Source organism: Anopheles darlingi, chromosome 3 (assembly GCF_943734745.1).
Source record: "Anopheles darlingi chromosome 3, idAnoDarlMG_H_01, whole genome shotgun sequence".
Taxonomy (NCBI): Eukaryota; Metazoa; Arthropoda; class Insecta; order Diptera; family Culicidae; genus Anopheles; species Anopheles darlingi.
The window spans coordinates 28,888,439-28,910,938 of NC_064875.1; the positions used below are offsets into that span (position 1 = coordinate 28,888,439).

Here is a 22,500-nt window from a genome sequence, read left to right on the forward strand (position 1 = left end):
CCGGTTATCAGTATTACTTGCTAGGTGATGATGATGGGTACAATAAAAAGCATTCGCACTATTCTCACTTTGATCCTCTGGCAATTTGTTTGCTGCAAACAAACGCAACGAGGTTGGTACAAACAGAGAGGGATTCGGAGGAAACAATGAATCAAAAGCTAACATGCTGTAATTTCGATTCGATGACTTTCCTGTTAGTATAGAACGGTTCCGGACCGATCGGCCCAAATTGCATCGTTTCAGCAAGCAACGGTGGCCCGCGAACACGCCTGGGGCAAGTGAACGTTAGAAGTGATTAAAGAAAACACTTATTAATCCCTCCTTTTCCTAAGAAAGCCTTCGCGTTCGTTATGTACAAACATGAAACAAACTATGTAATTTATTGCTACAAACTAAAATAGAAACGTTTTGTAATCCTCATGTGTACATTGGTCTATAGTTCGAACTCCTTGTATTGATCTTAGCAGATACTGAAAAGTAAATAAAAGAGAGCAATTATATTTCTGAGAAAGACACAAAAGAAATCATAACACTATAAACGCAAATACAAAAACCTTTGGTAACAGTTTTGCGGCATTCTTGGGAGAAGATATCCATCTGGATGGTGTGCCATATCGGTTCGAAAGAATGTCATTTGTGAAAGAGCGTGCTGGAGACAGAATTTTGTAGTGGTGCGGGTTGAACGAAGCATTGAGACAAAGTCTCAGTCAAATCAAACCAACCATGAAAAGGAATAAAACACTTGGGTTCTGTTTAACTATATCGAGCAGAGAAAAAGAAACACGGTAAAAATTAGCCTCATTGCTTCCAGATCTTGGATCTTTGTAATCAGAAAACATGATAGCTATTATACACACTAAAGTTGCTAGTTGAATCTGCGTTTCAAGACCTCTACTCATTTTTGCCATGTCATGATCGAATTTCGCGGTTCGCTTGACCTTGTTTCCACTCCTTGGTGAGTGAGTGCATGGAAGCCAGCAAACCAAACATCAACCGTTTCTATTCCCAGCAGACGAGCAAAGGGGGGGCGGGGGGGGGGGGGGGGGTACAACAAACATAAGACAAAACGCGAGCGTTTCTGAACGAAAGGGCCATTCTGCAATGCGGATGCAACAACAGGGGGTATGCAGCGTGATCGTTTTACGTGTTTCGATACGCTGCATAACAAGTGCGTGTGGATTTAAACAACAAACACTATTTATTTGTAAAAAAAAACAAAATAAGAACAAAAACCTGAATCGCAATAGTGAGAGGTCGAAAATGTAGTAGAAACGAAGAAAAATATGAGAAAATGCGAAATAAAAACGTATATATATATATATATTTGGAACAGCGACGGCTACACAAACATACTTGGAAACAAATTTAAGAAAAAAAAAACAAAAAAAAACAAGCATCATTACTATAGTGTTGTACACATTAATTTGAAAAAGCTGAATAAAGTTTTGGAAAAATAAAAATACACTCCTAGTCTGCATGTTCTTATGTACGAAGACTACATGGCATCGCTATGTTTCAACACTACAGTTCGATTCCTTCACTGTTTTCGTATTCCATCTCCGAAGCTAACCGTGGATGGGCTGGCTTCCAGTCTCGGCTAGGTTTCAGCAGCTTCTTCGCGCTCTGAAATGTGATTTTTTCTTTTTAGTACGGTTCCGGTGACGTACTGACTGATAGATCTCTACCTGATGCATGAATGCGTCCGGGTGGCGCCGCACCTTTATGATGGCTACTAAAATGGCCAACGTAAATGGCGCAAGCGCTATGATCCATCCAATCAACTCGGCCCAATCGGGGTAAAGGTAACGGCCGTAGGCGATCGGTTTATACTGTAGCCAATTGAAGCATAGAATGAACTGGCAAAGAGGAAACGTGCAAAGAGGAATTAGTAAAAAAAAAAACAGCAAACCGATTAGTCGTTCTGGTGCCCTACCAACAGCGTGACAGGAGTGACGTATTTCCAGATGATCGTCCAGAAGCGGTGGAAGCAGGGGGACCGTTTCCCTATCATTTGCTCGATATTGTGAATGAACCGATCGGTACCGTAGATCCACCCAATCAGTGTGCACTCCGTGATGGCTATTAACAGTACGGACCAGTTTGCGGCATACTTATCGACCAGCTGGAACCAGTACATGCCACTCTGTGTGAACCAGAGAAGGAAGCGCAATTGAAATGAGTAAAAAATGAAGTATAATCGGAGTTGCTGTCGTTACGAACATTCGTCACAAACACGAGCCCCCCGAAATATCCAAGCAAGCTGACTGCGGAAACCACCGCCAGCTTACGGCGTCGCCACCTTGGAAACGTATCCAGGATCGCCGTAACGACCGTCTCCATGAGCGTAAACTGTGAATCGAGACCGAGGGTAAGCAACATGAAGAAGAACAACACCGACCACAGGCGCGGCATCTGCAGCTTAGCGACTAGCTCCGGGAACACAACGAACGCCAGCCCGGCACCCTGGTCGATCACACTCGCCACGCTAGTATCCAGCTCGTGCGCCAGAAAGCCGATGATGGCAAAGATGACGAAACCGGCGAAGAAAGACGTGAGTATGTTGGAAATGGCGACAACGATCGCATCCCGGTAGCAGTTGTTATCGAAACGATTGTACGAAGCCAACGTGAGCAGACCACCCCAGGCGGGACTGAGGGCGAAAAAGATTTGCACGGCTGCGTCTCCCCAGATCTGGGCGGTTTGCAGTTTCTCCCAATCGGGACGCAGATAGTACATGATACCATCGTACGCTCCGGGTAGTGTGAGGCCACGGATGAACAGCATCGTCAGGACGACGTACGGGAAGAGGGCAGTGAAGTAGACGACCTTACCCGAGCTCTTCACTCCTCGGCATAGGCAAAGAAAGACAATGATCCAGGCGACCAGAAGGCACAGAGCTAACCGTTGATTGATCGTTCCCGTTATCTCAATACCCGGCGATATCTGGAGGAAGTAGTTCCTGCGAAACAGACAGACGATGAGAACCCGTTGTAACAAGATGGAGCTTAGTACTTACTTGAAAAACTCTTCCGCAGGTGGTTTCCGAGGCATTCGTTGTGTTAAATTCAGTGTGGCTACCTGTTCACTGGCGAAACACTTGGTCTTATAGTAGACACCCTTTCCGGCCTGACAGTCATCTTCCTCTTCGTAGGAGAAACACCACTCACTGGCCCACTCATGCTGACAGCCTCTCCATGGCAGTGGCACCTCGAACGAGACCGCCATATAGTAGACGGTCCAGGCAATGATCACGTTGTAGTACAGCATAACGGTGCCAGCTATGAGGATCATCGCATAACCGAGCCCCTCAAACAGTGGAGCAATGCGTTTGAAGAGAATCGCTGGCCCTAGCCCTGCGTACTGGGCCAACGAGAGTTCCATAAACATCAGCGGAAGTCCCGCAATAACCAGCATAACGGCAAACGGAATCAGAAAGGCTCCTAGTGGGGTTGGGGACAATAGTAGATGGGGAATGGCATCGGTTGGAGATCGATTTCGGACTCAACCTACCTCCACCATTGCTGTAGCAAAGATAAGGAAACCGCCAAACGTTTCCCAGGCCCACCGAATATCCGAGCAGTGAGAGAAGGAAATCGTATCGCCCCGTCCATGATCCCCGTTTGGTCAGCACTTCGTCCTTCGTCGGTTCGGTGTAGGGATCGTACTCATCCAGTCCGGCTAGCTCTCTGCGTCGTTCGACACGTTTCAACCAACCATCGACCGTTAGTTTGGTGTTGCAGTCCTTGAAATTGGGAATAAACAGCAGAACCACATGGCGTGAGTACTAGAATAATGAAACTGCTGTAAAGGAGATTGCCTCACTTCGACATCAGCCCTAAGAGCACCACTTGCCATCTTATCGTTACACTTACTGATCGATCTTACAATCAGTTGACCAGTGAAGGAACTGACTACTGGCTTAAGATCGTAGGTGCCACAATGTAGCTAGGTGCTGCTTGCATGTGCATCGAATTGGAATAGGTGGCAGAGGTATGAGAATTTTCGCATATTTACCACACCGCTGAAGGTCACAGTACCTTGGGGTTACGGTCGTCGTTACACCGCTGTTTTCCATTGGTCATTGAAAATGATAATTGGTGTCCGGTCAGTATTAGTACTTCAACGATTACAATAAATGCTACTCAGCAATCGTACGCCGATGTGAACATCAATAGTATCCGTATTATTTTCGATATCATTAAATATTCTAAGGAGCAATGGTATTCCATGCAGGTAAATGACGAATTCCCGAACCGGAATCAAAGAAAAGGTTTAAAGGAAGATTTGTTTTTCTTACGACGGTTTTGCACGTGGTCAGGAATTCCGGAATTCCTGTCTGCAGCCCTCTGGTTTGAGCACACGCAACGGCTTTTTTTGAAGCTGCCGCAGTGAGGTGTGGGAGTTTTGGGCTCGACTCACAGCCCCTTTAACTCGACTTTTTGTCGTTTTCTCCGACTTTTTGCCGTTTTCTCCGACTTTTTGCCGTTTACTCCGTCTTTGCCTTTTACTGCGACTTTACAAAAAACGTAGGACTGAAAATCTTCAGTGCCCTGGCGGGAATAGGCACCTAAAATTCCACACAAAAAGGGGGAAAATTTTCAACAAAAATCTTAACGAAGCGGAAAATGGGCTACAACCCTGGAAAGTGTTGTTTTGGTTTGAAGGTTAAAAAACGCGAGTTCTAAAATCGGCGCAAAAAGCGGCAAATTTTTAACATAATCAGCATTTTCAGCAATTAAAAAGCCGGAAAAGGGATTCTACGTCCTTTTACAAGCTCCGGGAAGCAATCAACCGTAGAGCACATAAATCTGAGATCCGGGAGTCTCGAAAGGAAACCATCGGAAACCGGCAAGTTTTAAGGTTCGTGATTCTGCAAGAAGTTGGTTGCACTAACGATCGAATTCTCCTTTCAGTTTTCTTAACGGCAAGATCTCCTGCAATTAAGATTAAGGATAGCCTTTCTAGCTACCAAAGGGAACGAACAGATCGCACTTAACTGGTCCAACTCACATCCGGAACATCCTTATTGTACTTAGAAAATCCCCAAGAAAGCAAATATTGGCACATGTGGCTTTAGTTCTAACATAGCAGAGAGCATCCTCAGAGTAGGTTTTGAAGGCACAGGAAGCTGGATTCAACAGCTGTACTGTAGTAAATCCTCAGCGAAGCATAAGAGATTTGCCGCAGTTTGCTGTGCCGTGCGAAAAGATTTTCCAATACCGACATGTATCTTCCGGCTGGTTACGACGATTCCGACGATGATGATGAGTTCAACGAGTTTGGCTTCTTCTCGGAATGCCCAAAACCGGTATCTATAAAATCGGGTGCCAGTTTTTGTGCTTTTTATTTGAACGCCTTTTGCTTTTCTTCTCTTTCTGGTAACCAGAAATCAGCAGCACCACGTGCCCCTCCCGTAAATTACGAACTGTTGCTGAATAATGCAGTATGCGATGGCGATTTGGAGGAGACGAAACGCATCCTGAACCTTGATAGCACCCTGCGTTCCGGGGGCTTGGTGGCCCAGGGATGGCCCATCATTTTCAGCGCGTGCTACGAGGCACATCGAGATATCGTAGAGTATCTGCTGCTGGTGGAAAAGGTAGATGTTAACCAGATGTTCGGCATGGAGACGGCACTGATGAAAGCCTGTGCATCACCGAAACCCACGGAGCTGGTGTATCCTATTGTACGGCTGTTGTTGGAATCGGGTGCAATTATCGATGTGCTGGATCGTTACGGTTGCACGCCACTCATGTTCGCCTGTCAGCAGGGTCACCTGCAGGTAGTGAAGGAAATAGTAGACGAATCTCCGCTTATAACGGTGGACCGGGACGGGAATACGGTACGTGATGGAGAAGCTAAGAAAAAAACGAACTCCGCTAGCTGCTTGCTTTTAATTACTGCTTTCCCTCTGTAGGCTCTCTTTCTCGCCGTGATCAATAATCACTACGAGATCGTCAAAGTGCTGCTGCGTGCCGGAGCTCAGGCCAACATCGTGAATCGGGCCGGGTTTACGCCGAGACAATGTGCCATTCTTGCGGGCCATACGGAGCTGGCCGAACTGTTTCCAGCAGAAGAGGAACCGTACATAGTGGAGGCTAAATATCGCAACTACTCGGGCTATAAAGATCTGGTTGACAGTGGTCATCACTCGAGCATCGATGGACTTCTGTTTGGGATGAACAGTGAGGACATGCTTCACTTCTTCGCCAAGAAGGAGGTTGATTTGTTCGATTTCCTCACCATGACCGACGATCGGTTGCGCGAAGTTGGCATCAAGTTCCCGATTCAGCGCAAACGGATTCTACTCGGATTGTATGATCTTCATCAGCACCGTTGGTCAAAAACCAGTTTGAATCTCCAGCGAACAAAAACTTCCATTGAGTATGCTTTCACTTTTCAGCACATCAACTGCGGATTCTATATGTATCCATTTCTCTCTTTCTTAACAGTATGTACGATACACTAGAGATGCTGGCTAATATCCATAAGCAGATAATTGTCCTGCACAGCACAATGGTGTATACGAAAGAGCTCGTGGGTCGCAGCCATAATCCCCAGAGTTTCGATGATGTCACGAAAGCTTCCAACCTTCGACAGGAACTAAAAGCCTTGCAGTCTACAGTGCGTGAGTTTCAGGCTCAACTGCTCGAGTATCATAAACTATCGGCTCCGAAGCCGATACTACACATAACCGCTAAATCGAACCAAACAATCCATTCCAAAAAACCATTGAAAGTATGTGCCTTTTTGGGTCTGCTAGGTTGTGTGGTATACTTGAAGCTCCGAAAGTAAAGATACTCCTACCAGTTCCTTCTTGTAAACGTTTGTGGCGTGCTTTATTTCAAAAAACCAAATATCTTCCGCTTGCCCTGTGCTGTGGAGTTTCGTTTTTCATCTTCCTTCATGGCGCTGGTCAGTGCGCTGTTCAACGATGAAGCGGCACTAGCGGCCAGATCGAAGCACTTCTGTAAAGTGTCCATGTGAATCGAGCCCTCGCCCGAGGTGCGAACTGTCGTGATGCTCTGTTTGCCTTCGGGACGACAAGAGACCCCCACCACAACACTGACCGCACTGCATTCTTCCTCCTCGGCCGACGGATCCACCACGCACTGTTCCCCGATCTTACACACCGTCACCAGCAGCGGTACGGTGTCCACCTTCAGCCGCTCACAATCGAACGGATCGTCGGTAAGGATAAGATCCATCGAGCCACCATCCAGCATGGCGGTGGAGACACGCGGTACACGCGTATTGTACAGGGCTCCCTTCACGGCGAGCGAAATGGCATCGAACAGATTTCCGCCACACTCCAGCACCAGTACGTCGACGTACAGCTTCCAGCACTGATGGTTCGCCAGGATGCAGAGGGAGGACAGATCGAAACCGTGCTGCGATTCGTACGCCTTTGCCAGCGTATTCGATATCTCCTCGGCCAGTTGTTCACCTCCGCGTCCTTCGAACTCGGGCGCCGCGTTCGCCGAACAATCGATAAAGAAATCTATTTTACCCTCGTTTGGCCGATCCGGATGTGGGGTGTCAATTTCCGCCTTCACCCCCACTAGAATGTCCGTGTTGGCAAGCCGGAGACGAGCCGATCCGGAGGCGTGCACGACGATGTCCAGTTCCAGCTCCATCGGTCGATAGTCCCGATTTGATCGTCCATCGTTGCGGTAGTTTTTCTGTATTCCGTGCAGAATGTAGGTTTTTTCGGCCTCACTCAGTAAAATGTTCGCCATCCTCTTCTTCTTCTTCAGACAGGGTTTACCCCAGTACGACTATTGAATCCCGCCTCCAGGGCCGTCCTTACTCTGAGCTCTTTTTTTCAGGATGTAGTTCTCTTCTATGTTAGGACTTAGGCCAAATCACAAAATTTTTGCTTTGTGTGGGAATTTCTAAGTACGATATGGTTGTTCCGGATGCGAGTTGGACCGGTTAAGTGCGATCTGTTCGTTCCCTTTGGTAGCTAGAAAGGCTATTAATTGCAGGAGATCTTGCTGTTATGATAGCTGAAAGGAGAATTCGATCGTTAGTGCAACCAAATCCTTGCAGAATCACGAACCTTCAAACTTACCGGTTTCCGATGGTTTCCTTTCGAGACTCCCGGATCTCAGATTTATGTGCTCTACGGTTGATTGCTTCCCGGAGCTTGTAAAAGGATTTGGAATCTTTTTTCCAGCTTTTTAATTGATAAAATATGTCAAAAAATTGCCGCTTTTTGCGTCGGTTTTAGAACTCGCGTTTTTTAACCTCCAAACCAAAACAACACTTTCCAGGGTTGTAGCCCATTTTCCGGTTCGTTAAGATTTTTATTGAAAATTTTCCCGTGCACTGTAGATCACAGAATCATGGCTTATAAACACGATTTTAAAATTACTTCAAATTCAAACGCTTTTCAAGCAAATTCGTCCGTTGGAATTTAAGGGTTAACACGTGGCGTCGTATGGCAGGAGTTCCTTTAACTTTCTAGACAAACAAGTATGGATTTAGCTGACATGCTACCGGTTGTTTTACTTAAATCTAAAAGACTTATACAATAAAATCTCTTACAACAATAGAATCTCTATCGATGGTGCAGGCAACGTAGAAAACAATTCAGTTCATGTTGACAAATGAATGTCAAACAAATGCTGGCCGTTAATTTTTGCAGCAATTAATTTTTAACGCCCTTTATTTCAATAGAAACAGCTCAGTAAATTTGCAAATCGATATAGACCTGACCTCTTCCGGTTAATCGGTTCCTTCAGGCGATCGAATCTTCGCAAAAAGGCAAACAGCTGAAAACCCTCCAAAAAAGGAAAGGTCCTTACTAGATACCCTTCCCCAGATCTATGCTTCCTCCCAAGTAAAACCATAACAAAGCAAATGAGACAATACCCATCCGGACCAGGGTCTGGGAACATAAGAGAAAAAGGATGCTGACTCCATAGACGACCCCACAGCAAACGAATCTAAAAACCAAACTCGAGTTTGCCGAATGCCGAATTTCCATCTTCTCGTCCGCTCGTTCGCCGTACTCGAGCCCGGGCGTGTTAATGGCGGACGCCGTTGCGGTTTTTGGCGAACAACATATTCACTTCATCTTGAACGACATACCATGAGAATTGACACTTTGACTCGGGCGGAACGGAAGTGGACATTGCGTCCTTTCGTCTCGGAACGCATCTTACGCCAAATCGGAATCCGTTCGGGTAGGTAGCAACACCAGCACCATCGTCGTCGTGGTCGTCGTCGTCGTCGTCGTCGTCATCTTCGTCGACGCATGCGAGGATGCGAGCGGTCTCCGCGTTGATCGGTGACGCTGTTGCTCGCCAGCTGGTCGAGAACTCCAGCCCCGAGTCGGCGGCAGTCGCGAACAGTTCGACCGACCAGATGGTTGTCGAGAAGGCGTTGTTGTTGTTGTTGTTGTTGGTGTTCTGCGCCGCTCCTACGTTGACCGACGTGGTTTCCATTCCGTAAAGTACGTAAAGGTACGGCCACCGAGAGCCAAGCGAAGTCCCGATTGGACTTCGAGACGAAACTGTTGATAAAAAGTGAAGGTATGCAAATAGTGGAATCGTGAGTCTTGTAAACCATTTGAGGCTGTACCTAGGAGTTCGTTGACGTTGAATCTTCTTAGTTTCACTTATCGCGTGGTTGTTATTGTTGCGATCACCAACGCAAACAACAGCCCCTGGTGTCCGCGTGTATTTCCAATTTAAATGCCAGTCATTGAGCCAGACGGAAAAACACAAAAAAACAAAACCGGAACGCCCGACCAACGGACCCCAGGACTGGACCGCCAGCAAGCAAAGAGGATATAGCTTCCCCCAAAAACCGGCCACTCCAGCATTCCCCCCCCCCGGGGCTGGATCGATGTGATGTCATTGTGAAAAATGGAATCACACTATCACGATTCCGGCCAACGACCAACCGACTGGTCCAACGGCGCGTCATCGTCATGCATGCTGCCGGTGTGTGCGGTTTGTGCCGGTTGTCCTGCACCGGGCGGAAGGTTAGAAAGGACAGTATTGCCACTCCGGCTCCGGCTTCCCTTTGCCACGTTGATAGCCTTATCGGGAGGTGTCTCGTATTTTTTTTTTTATTACTTCGTCACTTCTGTGGATTGTGTTTTGGCATGTGCGCAAAGGCAACTTGGATTAGCAAAAGTGATCGGAGTGACGGAGAGCTGGCTTATCCGGTGCGAGAGGGAGCCAGAGGGAGAGGAGGGGAAAAAAGGATAACAAAGGAAAAAAAAGTATCACCAGAACACACTCCTTCCTCTCGAGAACCTAACCAGAGATGGCCAGATTGTCCGTGTTTGTGTGTGTGTGTGTGGACTATCCGAAGTGTGTGCTACTCGCGGTACTCGTGGCCAGTGCCGGTGGTCCTGGTGATGATGGTACTCCCTGGCTTCCGGTGGCAGACTAGTAGAGTTCTTGCCGGGGTTATATTTTATGTTTTTTTGCTCCCCGCGATACCGACCACGATCGTGACCTAACGGGCCAATAACGGGGGGGTGGGCCAGTGGAATGTGTGACCGTGTGTGTGTGTCCGTGTGTGTGTGTGGTATCGATTTTCGTTGGGCGAAAATTGAAATCTCCCACACACGACCGGCCGGAAGTGTACGGTGTAGGTTCCTGTCCTGACAAAAAGCATGCCAGCGTGGCTCTCTCCAGTTGTCCCTGCTTGTGTGTGTGTGTGTGTGTGTGTGTGTGTGTGTGTGTGTGTGTCTGTGTGCGTTCGTTTGTGTGCTACTGCTGCTCGAAAGTTAGACGAAGTGCCAAGCCACGATTCCGATTTACAGCTCTTCCCGTTGGACTCTCTGGTGGGCTGCCTGCCGGTGACGCAGCCAATCATTTCAACATCCGGTCTGGTCTGGTCTGGGCTGGTCTGGTGGGTGTGGTGATTAGCTGAATCCGCTTTTCGGTGATTTTCGGGGAGACCACCACCCTACCACTCACCCCAGCCACTGAAACGTGGTCGAGGCGAGATAAATTGAATCGATTGCGTCGAAAAATTGGATGAAAATTTAGAAGCTTGTTCCTAGCAAACGGGGGAATGTGGAGTGGGCCCCCGGGCGGCGGTGGAGGTGTAAATGATGTTTAGGTTCTGCACTGTCGCCCACTTTCCAGCCAGGCCCACGTGGAGCTGGAGCTGGAGAGCGCTTCGGCGGACGATCTCAGGCGGATCGATCGATCGATCGCGAGCAACATCAACGTGGCGACGAAACGTGAGCGATTACCAGCGCCTTTTAGGGTGGAGGGGGAGGGGTGTTTGGGTGGCAGAGGGTGTTCCGCGAGAGTGGGTGGGTGTCTAATGAGACGGAACGATTCGACAATTTTACAGAGCGATGTCGCTGCTGCTGTTGGTGTGTAGTCTTTCAACCAGCGGGACTTTGCCAGGGTTTTGTTTGACTTTCGGCCAGTTTGTAATGAAAAGTGGAGTTTGTTGGCGCTCTGCGTCGTGCCACCATTTCCCCCCTGGGTGGTTCGAGTGCCTGTGTTTGGTGAAAAACGAACTTTTTTTGAGAGACTGAGAGCTTGGCCATTGGCAACAGAAAAAGGTGCGGTCGATTCGGAATCGTCCGTGGTTCGGGGGGAACAGTCAGGTTCGCTGTTTTGGAATCATCGAACACCCCGACCGAGAGCGGGGGCGTAACAGCCTCCCTCGACAGCCAGAAAACCAAAACAACAGCGAATCGAGCGAAGCGAACGCAAAACTGTTTAATTGTTTGCGAATACTTTTCCCCACAGCGGCAGGAACCATTTTGCTACGTCCAAAATCGTGCGGGTTTTTTGGCCTTGCTTTTTGATAATTTTTTTATGCTCTATGTTGGTCAGTGTGTAAATAATTGGATTCATAAATTATATCCTCTAAGCAATTACATCCCTTTCGACATTCCTGTTTTTATTGTTTGTCTCTCTAAATACTAAAGCTGTTCCGAGTGGCTGGTCGGAATGTACACTGCTGGCCATTAAAGTAGGTAATAGGAGTTTGAGGTTCATTCAACTTTTTTCTGAATGTATAGTCGCATAGTTGAAGATAATAAACCCCGAAAATCACTGAAATGATGCAAAACTCTAGGAAATTGCTAATTATTGCTAACAAAAATTTAACAGCACCTGGTCTACAGAATAGGTAACATTTTTTCTTCTTATAGGAGCTCAAATTCTATTTTTTCTCAAAAGTCAAATTAAAAAAAGTTTAATAGAGTCATTACTTTTGCCAGTTTTGTTGTAAATAAAAGGTTTGAGGGCTTTTGTTGGAGTGTGTTCCCCTGTCCTGGATTTAAGCCAGAAAATCGACTTGAACATAGGAAAACTGACACAATATTTCATTCAATGCGCAATATGCCTCGTTGTATGCTTTGGGTCGCTTGTGTGCTCAAATAACCATATTTTCCCCTTTATAAGCTAAAATTGCTTATTTCATGATAGATATGAACCCGAAAGCACTCTTGGTGTTTTTGATTTTGATTTCGCACCAGACCATGAAAACCATCCTCCCAAAATCACGATGCTTCCATCTCGATGATTGACTTTTTCTTGGGAAAGCGAGCATGAAATTCTTTGAAAGGAGATCTCTGAGAGCCCACTCCAAAGCAATTTATTTTGGAATCATCGTTCCACAAAATGTTTTACCAAATTATGCCACGTCAGTTATATTGAACGGCAAAGCGATTCCTCATCTACAATTGGAGTAGCTCGATGTTGGTACTTTTAGAGAGTATCTTCCTGGTAGATTAACCCCTTGCAATCTCTTGCTGACAGTTTTTTTAATTACTCTTGTTATACAGCTTCAAGCAAACCTGTCGAAAACATCACAAACGGATCAGGTTTTTCAAAAAAAAAAAAAAAGATATGCAGTGGGATTGGTTCTTCTTTGCAAATATGCTGATTCTGGTTGTTCCATAAAAAGACATCGGAGTCGTGGAGATGCTTTTGCACTTCGCATCTTTGAGGTAGAGGATGCCATTGGGGTGTTCTTTAGAATTTCAAAGGGTAGGTTGAAAGGAGCAAAATCATATTTTTGCACATTCTAGATGTTCAGCTGTCAAACGCGATAGTTTTGCCATATACTATAGGTTATTAATGCTAACAAAATCTATAAAATCTTTTGCTTTCTTCTATGAAATGGTATGCAATTATAGTAAAAATGTATGTACCTAATATTTGGTTCAACGATGTACCTAATATTTGGTTCAAGTGAAACTTAATTGCTGGTAAAATGGTGCCAACAAACATTCCACTGTTCAGTAAAATGGTTCTAAAATCACGTAAACAAGTACTATAATGGATACTACAAAATATTCAGGGTTTCAACTATTGACAAATTCAGATTACAATATCAATCAAATGACCGCGACCATTATACACGCAAAAAGCGGCCCTTTTGTGGGTATTTAGATTTTTGTTTGTATTTTGGGCATTGAGTTTGACAACATTTCGGAGGTATATAGCATCAATTTGCCCTCTGATTTTAGCTTTTAGTTCTTAATAACTGTTAGGTTTGCTGACAAACATCTCCTCAAATAGCACCAAGTTAAACAAATGTCACCGAATGTCTTCCATATTTGTTACGATAAATCAACTTTTTGCAGTTTTTGCAGCTGAACGACTATTTCCAATGTGAAGCGCTACAATTTCTTTCCCCTTTTTTGACTATAATGGTACAGACAGACGTTTCATCATCTGGTCGATTTGTCCAAATCGGCTGACAAATGAATGAATTATTCAACATTTAAATAGCTCCTGCCTAGACGGCGCACCCTGTAATAGTATACCAAATACAGCATACATACACTATTGACTAGCAGTGTAACAGGGCTTAGCTTAGCTTTCAGGTAGAGCCCTCATTTTAATCGTTTTTGTGACGTAAGCATTCCGGCCAGCTCCTAGGGCAATCCGGGCAATTTCTATGTATTCTATTAATCATTATGCCTTCATTGCACTCGCCGCTCGCTACGCGTGCCTTTGCTCGATACCGCGGATTAGTGCACGCTGACATGACAGCTGACAAGCGGCGCACGTGGAGAGTAGTAGTAGCTCACTTCTCTGCTGCTGCTGCTGCTGCTGCTGCTACGTCCAGCGGACTCCCACCGAGTGGAGGATTATTTAAGGGAGGAGTATTTCGATGATGATACACCCAAACGCGGCCGTAGTAGCGGTTTAATATGCAATCAGCAAATTGGCATACTTAATTGGTGTTTTACGGATTGCAAATCAGGAGAGGTGCCCGCACTGTTTGCAGCTGTGTTCGTGTCCGTGTGGCCGGGGAAAAGTAAGAGAGAGAGAGAGAGAGAGTGAGCAGGAAAGCGGGCCTTTCGGATTTAGAGGATTCCCGGAGATCGAACGAAAGCGCAATTTCGGATTGAATTTGGTTCTAGCCAGAGGGCCAGACAGACGCTGCTATTCAAAAGAGCCGATAAAGCTTAACGGAGGTCTCACCACTGGTCCGTACCCTGTACTGTTTGCGTAGCAGTTTGTGGCCACAAACACACACACACACACACACACACACACCTGCTGGTACGTGGTACGCAAAGCTTCTCGTTGGTTCATTTCAATAAACTGAAAAGATAATCCAAGGCGTGCGATCGTGTGGGCTTAGCGTCTACTTTTGGGCGAGCGCTCGAAAGAATGCTACGAAAACTCGGGCCCCCAACCACCCAACAACAAGAGCGCAAAAAATATGTGAAGCATTCCAAAACAAAAAAAAAAGGGAAAACCACGCCACGCCACACCGAATCCTTTCCACCATCCCATTTCCATTCCGCACATATTGTGTGCCATTTTTCTTCGGACCGGTAAAACCGAACCCCTGCCCGTAACACGTGCCCTTCGCACTCCGCACCCAGTCCCAGGGAAGCCATTCAAAAGACATCAACGTGAATCGGAGCATTTATCTTCATTACGAACGCCCTTCGCGGTGGCCATTGGCCTCGTCTGGCACCGCAACCACCTTGCGTGCCGTGGAGTTGGAGAGCAGGACAAGAGCGACTCCTTGCGCGAGGTGTACGCGCGTATATATAAAAGGCGGGAATAGATTTATTGTCCTTTGACTACCCCATCCCCACGTCGGTTTCGACGTCGTCTTCGGCACGCGTTGTTTTTTTGGGTTCGAAAGTATTTCGATTAGTACGGGGCGGTCCCCCCAACGACTCATTGGAATCGGAATTGACATTCGGCATCGACGCCAACTAGATCCTTGATGCACTCCAGGAGTTTGTTTGCTCGACTCGAAACCTTTCGGTTGTGGTGTGCCAGAATGCCGTCCGTTCGCTTGATTTACACACACACACACACACACACACACATACAGCTCATCGTGTAATCAATATCATCACCTCGCATTGCACACACACGCAAGACACAGACCACAGATGCCTGACGACCTGAAAGACACAGCACAAGAAGGCCTTCTCACACAGCAGGCGACGCCGAGCGTTGATTGCCTCGGCACGACGGAGCTGATGCGGCTGTAAACCCCGCCGAGTGTCTGTGGTCTTCTCGTGTCTTCGTCGATTCACCGAGGAGGGAACCGAGATGTGAGACGAGGAGCCGATCGATGCCCCCCCTAGAGCCTCTAGCGACGTTCTAATCCCTTCAGCTGCTCCTCCTCCTTCTCGGTATGCCGATGCCATCAATCTTCCATTTTGATGCTTTTATGCTCTCCTAAATTTTTATTCAAATGGAAACCAATCATCATCAAACGCGGGTTTTACGAGCGGCCTCCCATGCTCTTCCAACACCCGTTCCTCCTCCCAGGATCCCAGGTCGCTGTGGAGAGCGGCCACTCGCAAACGTGTGAATCTGGGTTTTCTTTCTTTCAAGAAACGATCCTACGTAGGAGCGGAACTTCCTCACGTCCGAACCTCGTGAAAGATCAACAGGATCATGGCCAGGGGGAGGGGGGGGCATCCGGAATGACCGTTGAAAAGGGAGCATCCCAAAATCCTGGATTCGCCCTCGTAAACGTTGAAACGGAACGGAACGGAAGATGAACTACAGAGCACCTCCACACCGAGGGTGGGGCGCATAATTAGCCCCAAAATAGTCGGACGGTCCAGTTGGCCCCGAGATGGCCGACGAGCAAATGGTTGGGTCGGATCGGATCGGATTTATCTCGGAGACAAGGCACCTCGCCTTTTGTCGACATTGATAGTCGCCCACCCCGGCATTCGGTACCTCTTTAAATGTCATGTCATGTGTGTCGATATCGTCGTCCTTTTATGTTCGTATAAGAGGAGAAAAAGAAGAGGAAGAGGATATGAAGGACCGGTTAAAGGACGTCGACGGGTCTCGAGTCCAGGGCCGGGGCGCTTGGTCGGAATGTCTTCTGCGTCAAGTCAGACCCTTTCGGAACTATATACAAATCGCAAATGTGTCTCGAGCCCTTTCTCGGTCTTGTCTTGGGCACAGGTTAAAGAAGAGGAAGAAGAAAAAGAAGAAAGAGGGGGCCGCACTTGACAACGGTCGTAAATCTGCGTGCTTTGGCAGTCGACGGGGTCTGTCAGCTCCCGGATAAAGGGAGGGGATAAAGAATGCCGGGGGGACAAGTGACACGTGCCGTGTGCGACGTTGATAGCGACGAATCGATTGAGCGGCCGCTACTATCCGATACGAGACCGATGGATCCATCCGCAAAAAAAAACAAAAATAAACCGTCACTTAACCGTATTCCATTATCCTTGGACAGCAGCTGCCCCGCTGGTGTTGGTGAGTAGCCAACCCCCAAGCCCTAGCCCCACGGTCTAGTGTCTCGTCTAGCATGCCATCGTCCGGAGCCGGGAATGGATTAATCGATTACACAGCACAACCCTCGTAAACTTGCGCCCCGATCGAGGCCGTAAACGCAAACCACAAAAACAATAACAACAAACAAAAAAAAAACAGGACGTTCAACCTAACCTCACTCTCTGGCTCTGGCCCTAGCTCGGTGCTAGTGGCACGGTTTTTGGGACGGAACAGCCATCAACGAGCTCGCTGTTTGGTGAGTCCAGACCGTCCAGGATGTAGAAATCATAAATGAGCAACATAAAACCAACCCAAAAGGGGGGGGAGGTGGAAAAAAAAACCGGGCATAAAATTAGGAACACGCGCGTGGAACACAGTCGTCGACTGCGAAAGATAACAGAACCGGGGTTTAATCGTGGGCACCATGTTGCCAAAGCCAACGGCAACGCCAACGCCAAAGAGGAACGCAGAAGAGCACTAAAAACGCTCCTCGGAGATAGTCTGCCCTCGAATAGGCGTAATAACCTTTCAATTGGACATGATTTATAAGCAATTACCAATCCCGTGTATGCCGTAGCATTCCAGTCCAGGCGTGCTGGCGTAGGATACGACGGCACAAAAAAAAAACAAAAAACAAATCGCCGCCTGCCTGGATTATCGGTGCTGGCTCCGGGCACCAGCAGCAGCGCCGCCGATGGCGACGTCAGCAACCATGTGTGGCCATGATTGATTTGTCGGAGCGTCCTTAAATGGACGCTCCTTTTGCTTCTCTCTCTCTCTCTCTCTCTCTCTCTCTCTCTCTCTCTCTCTCGCACTATGTGAAATCGTGCTGAAGTGTTATCCGGGTGTAACGAGGCGTGCGCTGCTGGAACATATAAATGTAAACATCGTGTGAAAGTCAGTTTCACGCGTCGACTCCCGGTGACAGTCCGGTGGCAGTCAGCCATTAAAACCACCCACCCCAGTCAGGTCCGTGAGCTGTTGGGAACGTGTCCATCGTGTGCTGGTTGGCTTTCTCGTCTCGTCGCCGCCGCCGCCGCCGCCACCACCACCACCTCCAGGGTCTGGGCCAATGTTTAGCTGGAAGGAGTGTGTGTTTATGTTGGGCGACATGATTTGACCGTTTGACGCGAAGGCACCACCAGAGGGGAGGTTTGGCCAGTGAGGCAAGTGAGAAAACACTGGACATTTGAAGGATGGAAGGTCGTCCGGGTTTTACGAGTTGCCGTGAATGTGTCAACCAGGTATCGCCGTCGTGCTGGTTGGTGAATTATGCAGCGGCAGTTTGGAGGGTCCTGACTCCTCGGGGTCCGCGGACGCCCCCCAAAAACTCGCCCCGGCCGTATTGACAGACCGGCAACCGGCAACATAGGGCACCAGCTTACTGGGGCGTCTTGTACAAGATGGATGGGATTTCCGTTCTTTAAGAGGGACGGTGGTTATCGTCGTGCTGTTTATGTGCGTACTTTAGATTATGAGACGACGGGGGGCTCGATTATGCATTTGTGACGTGCTTACTGAAGGTGTTGTTGCGTGCGTTATAACCGCGAGGGCGTTCACGAGTGGTTTAACAAATCGTTAATTTGCGACACAACCGCTCTGCTCTGCTCTGCTCCGCTTCCACTCCGGTTGTCGGATTGGGTTGGCCGGACCGATAAAAAAGGGTCTTTCTGTTTATTGCTTCGAAGCCTACTTGACGGGCTGGGTGAATATGATGATGATGTCACGAGTGGCCCCGTGGTGCTAATTTCGCGCTTCGTAAGCAGGAGCAGGTCATTGCTTAGGCTTTAGGCCATATGCTTAGAACAGGTTAAGCTGCGAGCAAACCTTGGACAGATTACGCTGACCGGGTCATAAACCGGAAGCGAACTGGGTCAGTTAATAAGGTAACGATAACCGTTGATGTTTGTGCCATAAATGATCGCATTTCAATTATGTTTTTGCACATAAAGACCGGGATTTCTTTGTAAGTTTTTCGGTCAAACAATGTTAGGGGACCCATTCCGGGGGGGTAAACTGTTTCTGGTTTATAGGATACTTTCGTAGAAGTAGATAGAATGAACCGAATAACCGATAAACTCCAACGTAAGGTTCTTCGTTTAAAGATGCGGACCCAGCGACAAGAGAACGAAGCGTTATCATCAGTGTGACGAAGCGTTATCAGTAATGAAATCTTTAGTTAGCAGATGAAAACAGCATCTATGGTACCACGAAGGATGAAATGGTTCTCATGTAATCTTGACAGTAAAAAAACCCAAACCCGAGTTCGGCTACAGGATCAACGAGAGTGCTTTGTTTTACTGCACAGTGGCCTTTTGAACAGCGGACGAGTTGAATGCTGTTCTAGGACGATATGTCCTGATTAAGTATTTTGTGCCGATAGCCAGACTTGTTTGTATGGTTTTTTTTATGATTCTATTAAACAACAGAATGTTTAAATTCATTCAAGTCCTTAACATTGAAATAAATAAGTTACTTGTAAAGTCCAGAGAGAAGAAAGGGTACCAGAAATTAGATAATCAATATTTGATTGTATCTTTGTATCTTTGTACATCAGACGACGTAACTTATAGATTGTCGCACCAGAACAAGAAGCGAGCTTACCTGGTGTATAAGAAAATCTCTGTTTAATGGCCGAGTGCGAATAATCGTAAAGAGCTTCCTGAAACGAATAGAGCTGACTTTCTGAAACAAATTTTGGATTTTTCCAAACAAATTTGTGCATCACCCAGCACTTTGTTTGTGGCTGATCGGTAAACGAAGGATCGTAGTCCATTTATACAGACACTGCAAGTGCATTAATAAATGGAGAAAACGTTAAAGGCTAAAATTTGATTAAGTATTTCGCCATCATGTTTTGAAATATCAAGGATGGTTTGAGGAAATGCCATTACTGAATGATAAGGATTGAAGTTTACATAGCGATGGAGGACGGAAACGTGTGCCTTGTAAATGTTTTTGTTGAAATACTATATGTAACTAATTCGAATGGTCGAGAGCTTCAGAAGATACACTTACTTACTTATCAAGGACTAGCGGTCTTGCCTACAAGCAAGTGCGGTCTTGCCCTACAACTCAGAAGAGCCTTCCACGGAATCGGGAATAATATTTATTTAATACGAAGTTACGGCTCGTAGAGAAAGGATCTATATCCAACAAGCTACCTTCTAGTGGTTTCGCACATGAAATAGGCTGTCACCGGAACGATGGACGGGGATGAAATAGGTCGAGATGGATTTCCTGCTGTCTTAAGCCTTACTAGGTTTACTACCACGGTGAAAATGGTGGCACCGGATTTCCCTTAGATCTCTATCTGGCCGATACTAAGAGAACATCGGTATTGAAGGAATACTAAGCACATGTGAAAATGGTGTTTAGCTGTGAGAAAAAATGTCGAAATATCGCTACTACAATTAGCATAATTACTATTGTACGGATTGTTTAATGTTTGTTGTTTAATGTTGATAAGCTAACAGTTGAAGAAACATTGAAAGACTCACATTTTCATAGTTGGTTATTAGTGTAGACCGGCCTGGATTTCGCAATAAACTGTAAACTTGCCACAACCTATTGATTGTAAATAGGATAAATTTGATTCAGTTTCATTCTGCTAGCCCTAGAAGCTGGTTAAATGTCCTAATGGGATTAATAGCAGCTCTTCTGTAATCCAAGCCGCTGGGTAGAACACAGTTTCTCTTGGTATCTCTTGAAAATTCAGGTGTTTCTGCATCTGGTCCTATCTAAAGTGACTCACACACACACACACACTCTCTCTCTCTCCCTCTATATTACTTCATCTTTTGCGCGCTGGATATGGTTGATTGCTTCCAATTTAACTGCTGCCCCTTCTACCCACGTAATCTCGCGTGCTGATTCATATCAGCTCTGACACAAGCTATCACAAGCATCGAGACACGTCAGATTGAGGCACGAAATGTATTTCATCACCAACAAAGTTACTGCTTTGAACCGCTTCGATTGCAGCGCAAATCCGGGCTACTAAGCTGTTCGTTCGTTCGTTCGTTCGTTCGTTCGTTCGTTCGCGAATTGCTCTATCTGCCAGATTATGGCTTTCGAGTGGGAGTTCCTCCGCCCACCTCCATAAATCGAGGAACGAAGACGAAGCAGTAAGTGTTTTTCGGCAACATTCTACAAAACATTCACAGCCATTCTAATTAACTCACATCAAACGAATGTGCTTCCCGTGCTCGTTGCTTCCCGGCCGGCGGCTTCGCGCTGGCCGAACGCCGAAGTCAATTGGCGTAATTCCGTCGAAATCGAGCATGAAGCTCACGACGAGTCGAAAAGAAAGAAAAAAAAGATGAAGAAGCACAAAACCGATTTCAACGGGGCGGCCGCGCAAGAAGCAACAAATTGAGCGATCCGCGCCCACATCCATCCTCCCAGCCGTCCGGCCGGCCTGCCGACCGGCTGGATTCCGCCGCAAAACCGTAGACATTGACGAGAGACGATTCTGACGATTTCTTCTGGCATTCTGGTGGTGGCTGGGTTTCGAGGCGACGACTAGAGAGGGGGAGGGGGCATCACAATTTCGTGGTTCACCACGGATCGTGTGCCCGTCGACCGTGTGTCGCACGCCGTGCCGTTGGACGATTTAAATTTTCGCTCATTTCGAATGTACAGCAAATTGTCGAATTAGAGTGAGCTAATGGATGCAGCGCGCGCGCGCGCCCGTCCTCATCGTAGTCGGCGATGGCTGCGGCGAGACGCTTAATTGGGTCGTTAGTCGAATCGGTCGAACCAGAGTAGGCCCCCGGCGGTTCCCGCGTCTTTTTAGGGGGGAGGGCGCAAGGCAGCAGCATAACAAAAATGACGAAGAAAAAGTGAAATGAAAAAGAACACACTAAGGCTAAGTGGCCGAGGGCAGATTCCGAGGAAAAATTAGCATGAAAGCATGTGTTGGTTCTTACACGCCCTACGTCCGTTGCCTGTCAACGCGTCCAGCGCGGTAGTGGTTGTTGTTGATGTTTGGTGATTCTTCGCTTGAAATGACTCAAATGGCAGTCGCTTAATTGGAATGACTCTCTCTCTCTTTCTCTCTTTCTCTCTCTCTCTTTGGTCGGCTCAGCTCTCTCTCTCTCTCTGTATAGCGCCGGAAACGCGAGTAAATAATACAATTTCGACAATAAATTTAAAGCTGAAGTAGCAACACCGGCCCCTGCCTGCTGCGTCCCTCACCCCAACCCTGGTCTTATGAAAACAATTTTAATGACAAACCGAGCATCTAATTTTCGGTTTTATGCCGGTTTCGAGAAGGTTCCCTTGTAGCTTCGAGCGCTTTTCTGGCGCCGTTAAAAAAGGGAAAACGAGTGATTCAGCAATGCTACCGGGGGGTGGGGGAGGAGGGCTCCAGCACCCCTTGCGGTAGGGGGTTGGTACCCCCCCCCCCCCCAAACCCCTAATCTCGGCATTTGTTGCTGCAACCCATGGAGGTTGCCATGGAGCACCAACACCACCATCACCACCAGCAAGTCTTGTCCATCATCCATCACCTTAGTGCTCTAGCGCTCTCTTTCCTCTCTCTCTCTCTCTCTCTCTTTCTTTCTGTAAGGGTGGTTCTGACAGAGGGTGGGTTGAGGGATGATGAAAAATTATACAAAACCCATGGCCCCGGTCCTAACAGGGTTTTAGTTCAATTAAGATCAAATTAATTAAGGCGAGGGAGCTTCATTCGCTGAACCTCTTTTTCGCACTGGCAAACCTCGGGACACACTCCGCGCACCCCTGTCTGAACAACCCCTCTCCCCTCCTCCCCCCTCAC

The 22,500-nt window shown here is 47.2% G+C and overlaps 4 protein-coding genes across 4 annotated transcripts in view; 2 read left to right on the plus strand and 2 right to left on the minus strand.

Moving 5' to 3' along the window:
• Positions 1-1,299: 1,299 nt before the first annotated feature.
• On the minus strand, positions 1,300-3,893 carry LOC125954164 (sodium- and chloride-dependent glycine transporter 1-like). The gene is made up of 7 exons (XM_049684241.1): positions 3,823-3,893; positions 3,511-3,742; positions 3,017-3,440; positions 2,221-2,959; positions 1,934-2,143; positions 1,686-1,856; positions 1,300-1,623 (listed from the first exon to the last, which is right to left on the minus strand). The coding sequence occupies exons 1-7, from the start codon at positions 3,853-3,855 to the stop codon at positions 1,522-1,524; spliced, it is 1,911 nt and encodes a 636-aa protein (XP_049540198.1). The 5' UTR covers positions 3,856-3,893; the 3' UTR covers positions 1,300-1,521.
• A 1,025-nt stretch (positions 3,894-4,918) lies between these two features.
• LOC125957632 (ankyrin repeat, SAM and basic leucine zipper domain-containing protein 1) lies at positions 4,919-6,824 on the plus strand. Its single transcript, XM_049690477.1, has 4 exons — positions 4,919-5,308; positions 5,387-5,842; positions 5,918-6,384; positions 6,453-6,824. Exons 1-4 carry the CDS (start codon positions 5,225-5,227, stop codon positions 6,793-6,795), a joined length of 1,350 nt encoding a protein of 449 aa, XP_049546434.1. The 5' UTR covers positions 4,919-5,224; the 3' UTR covers positions 6,796-6,824.
• On the minus strand, positions 6,815-8,217 carry LOC125957634 (exosome complex component RRP42). The gene is made up of 2 exons (XM_049690479.1): positions 8,075-8,217; positions 6,815-8,009 (listed from the first exon to the last, which is right to left on the minus strand). Exon 2 carries the CDS (start codon positions 7,737-7,739, stop codon positions 6,840-6,842), a length of 900 nt encoding a protein of 299 aa, XP_049546436.1. The 5' UTR covers positions 7,740-8,009; positions 8,075-8,217; the 3' UTR covers positions 6,815-6,839.
• Positions 8,218-9,408: 1,191 nt separating this feature from the next.
• LOC125957633 (uncharacterized) overlaps positions 9,409-22,500 on the plus strand; it is a 71,915-nt gene continuing 58,823 nt past the window's right edge. Inside the window, exon 1 of the mRNA XM_049690478.1 lies at positions 9,409-9,460. The gene's annotated coding sequence lies outside the window, so the exon portion shown is untranslated. The remainder of the gene's footprint in view (positions 9,461-22,500) is intronic.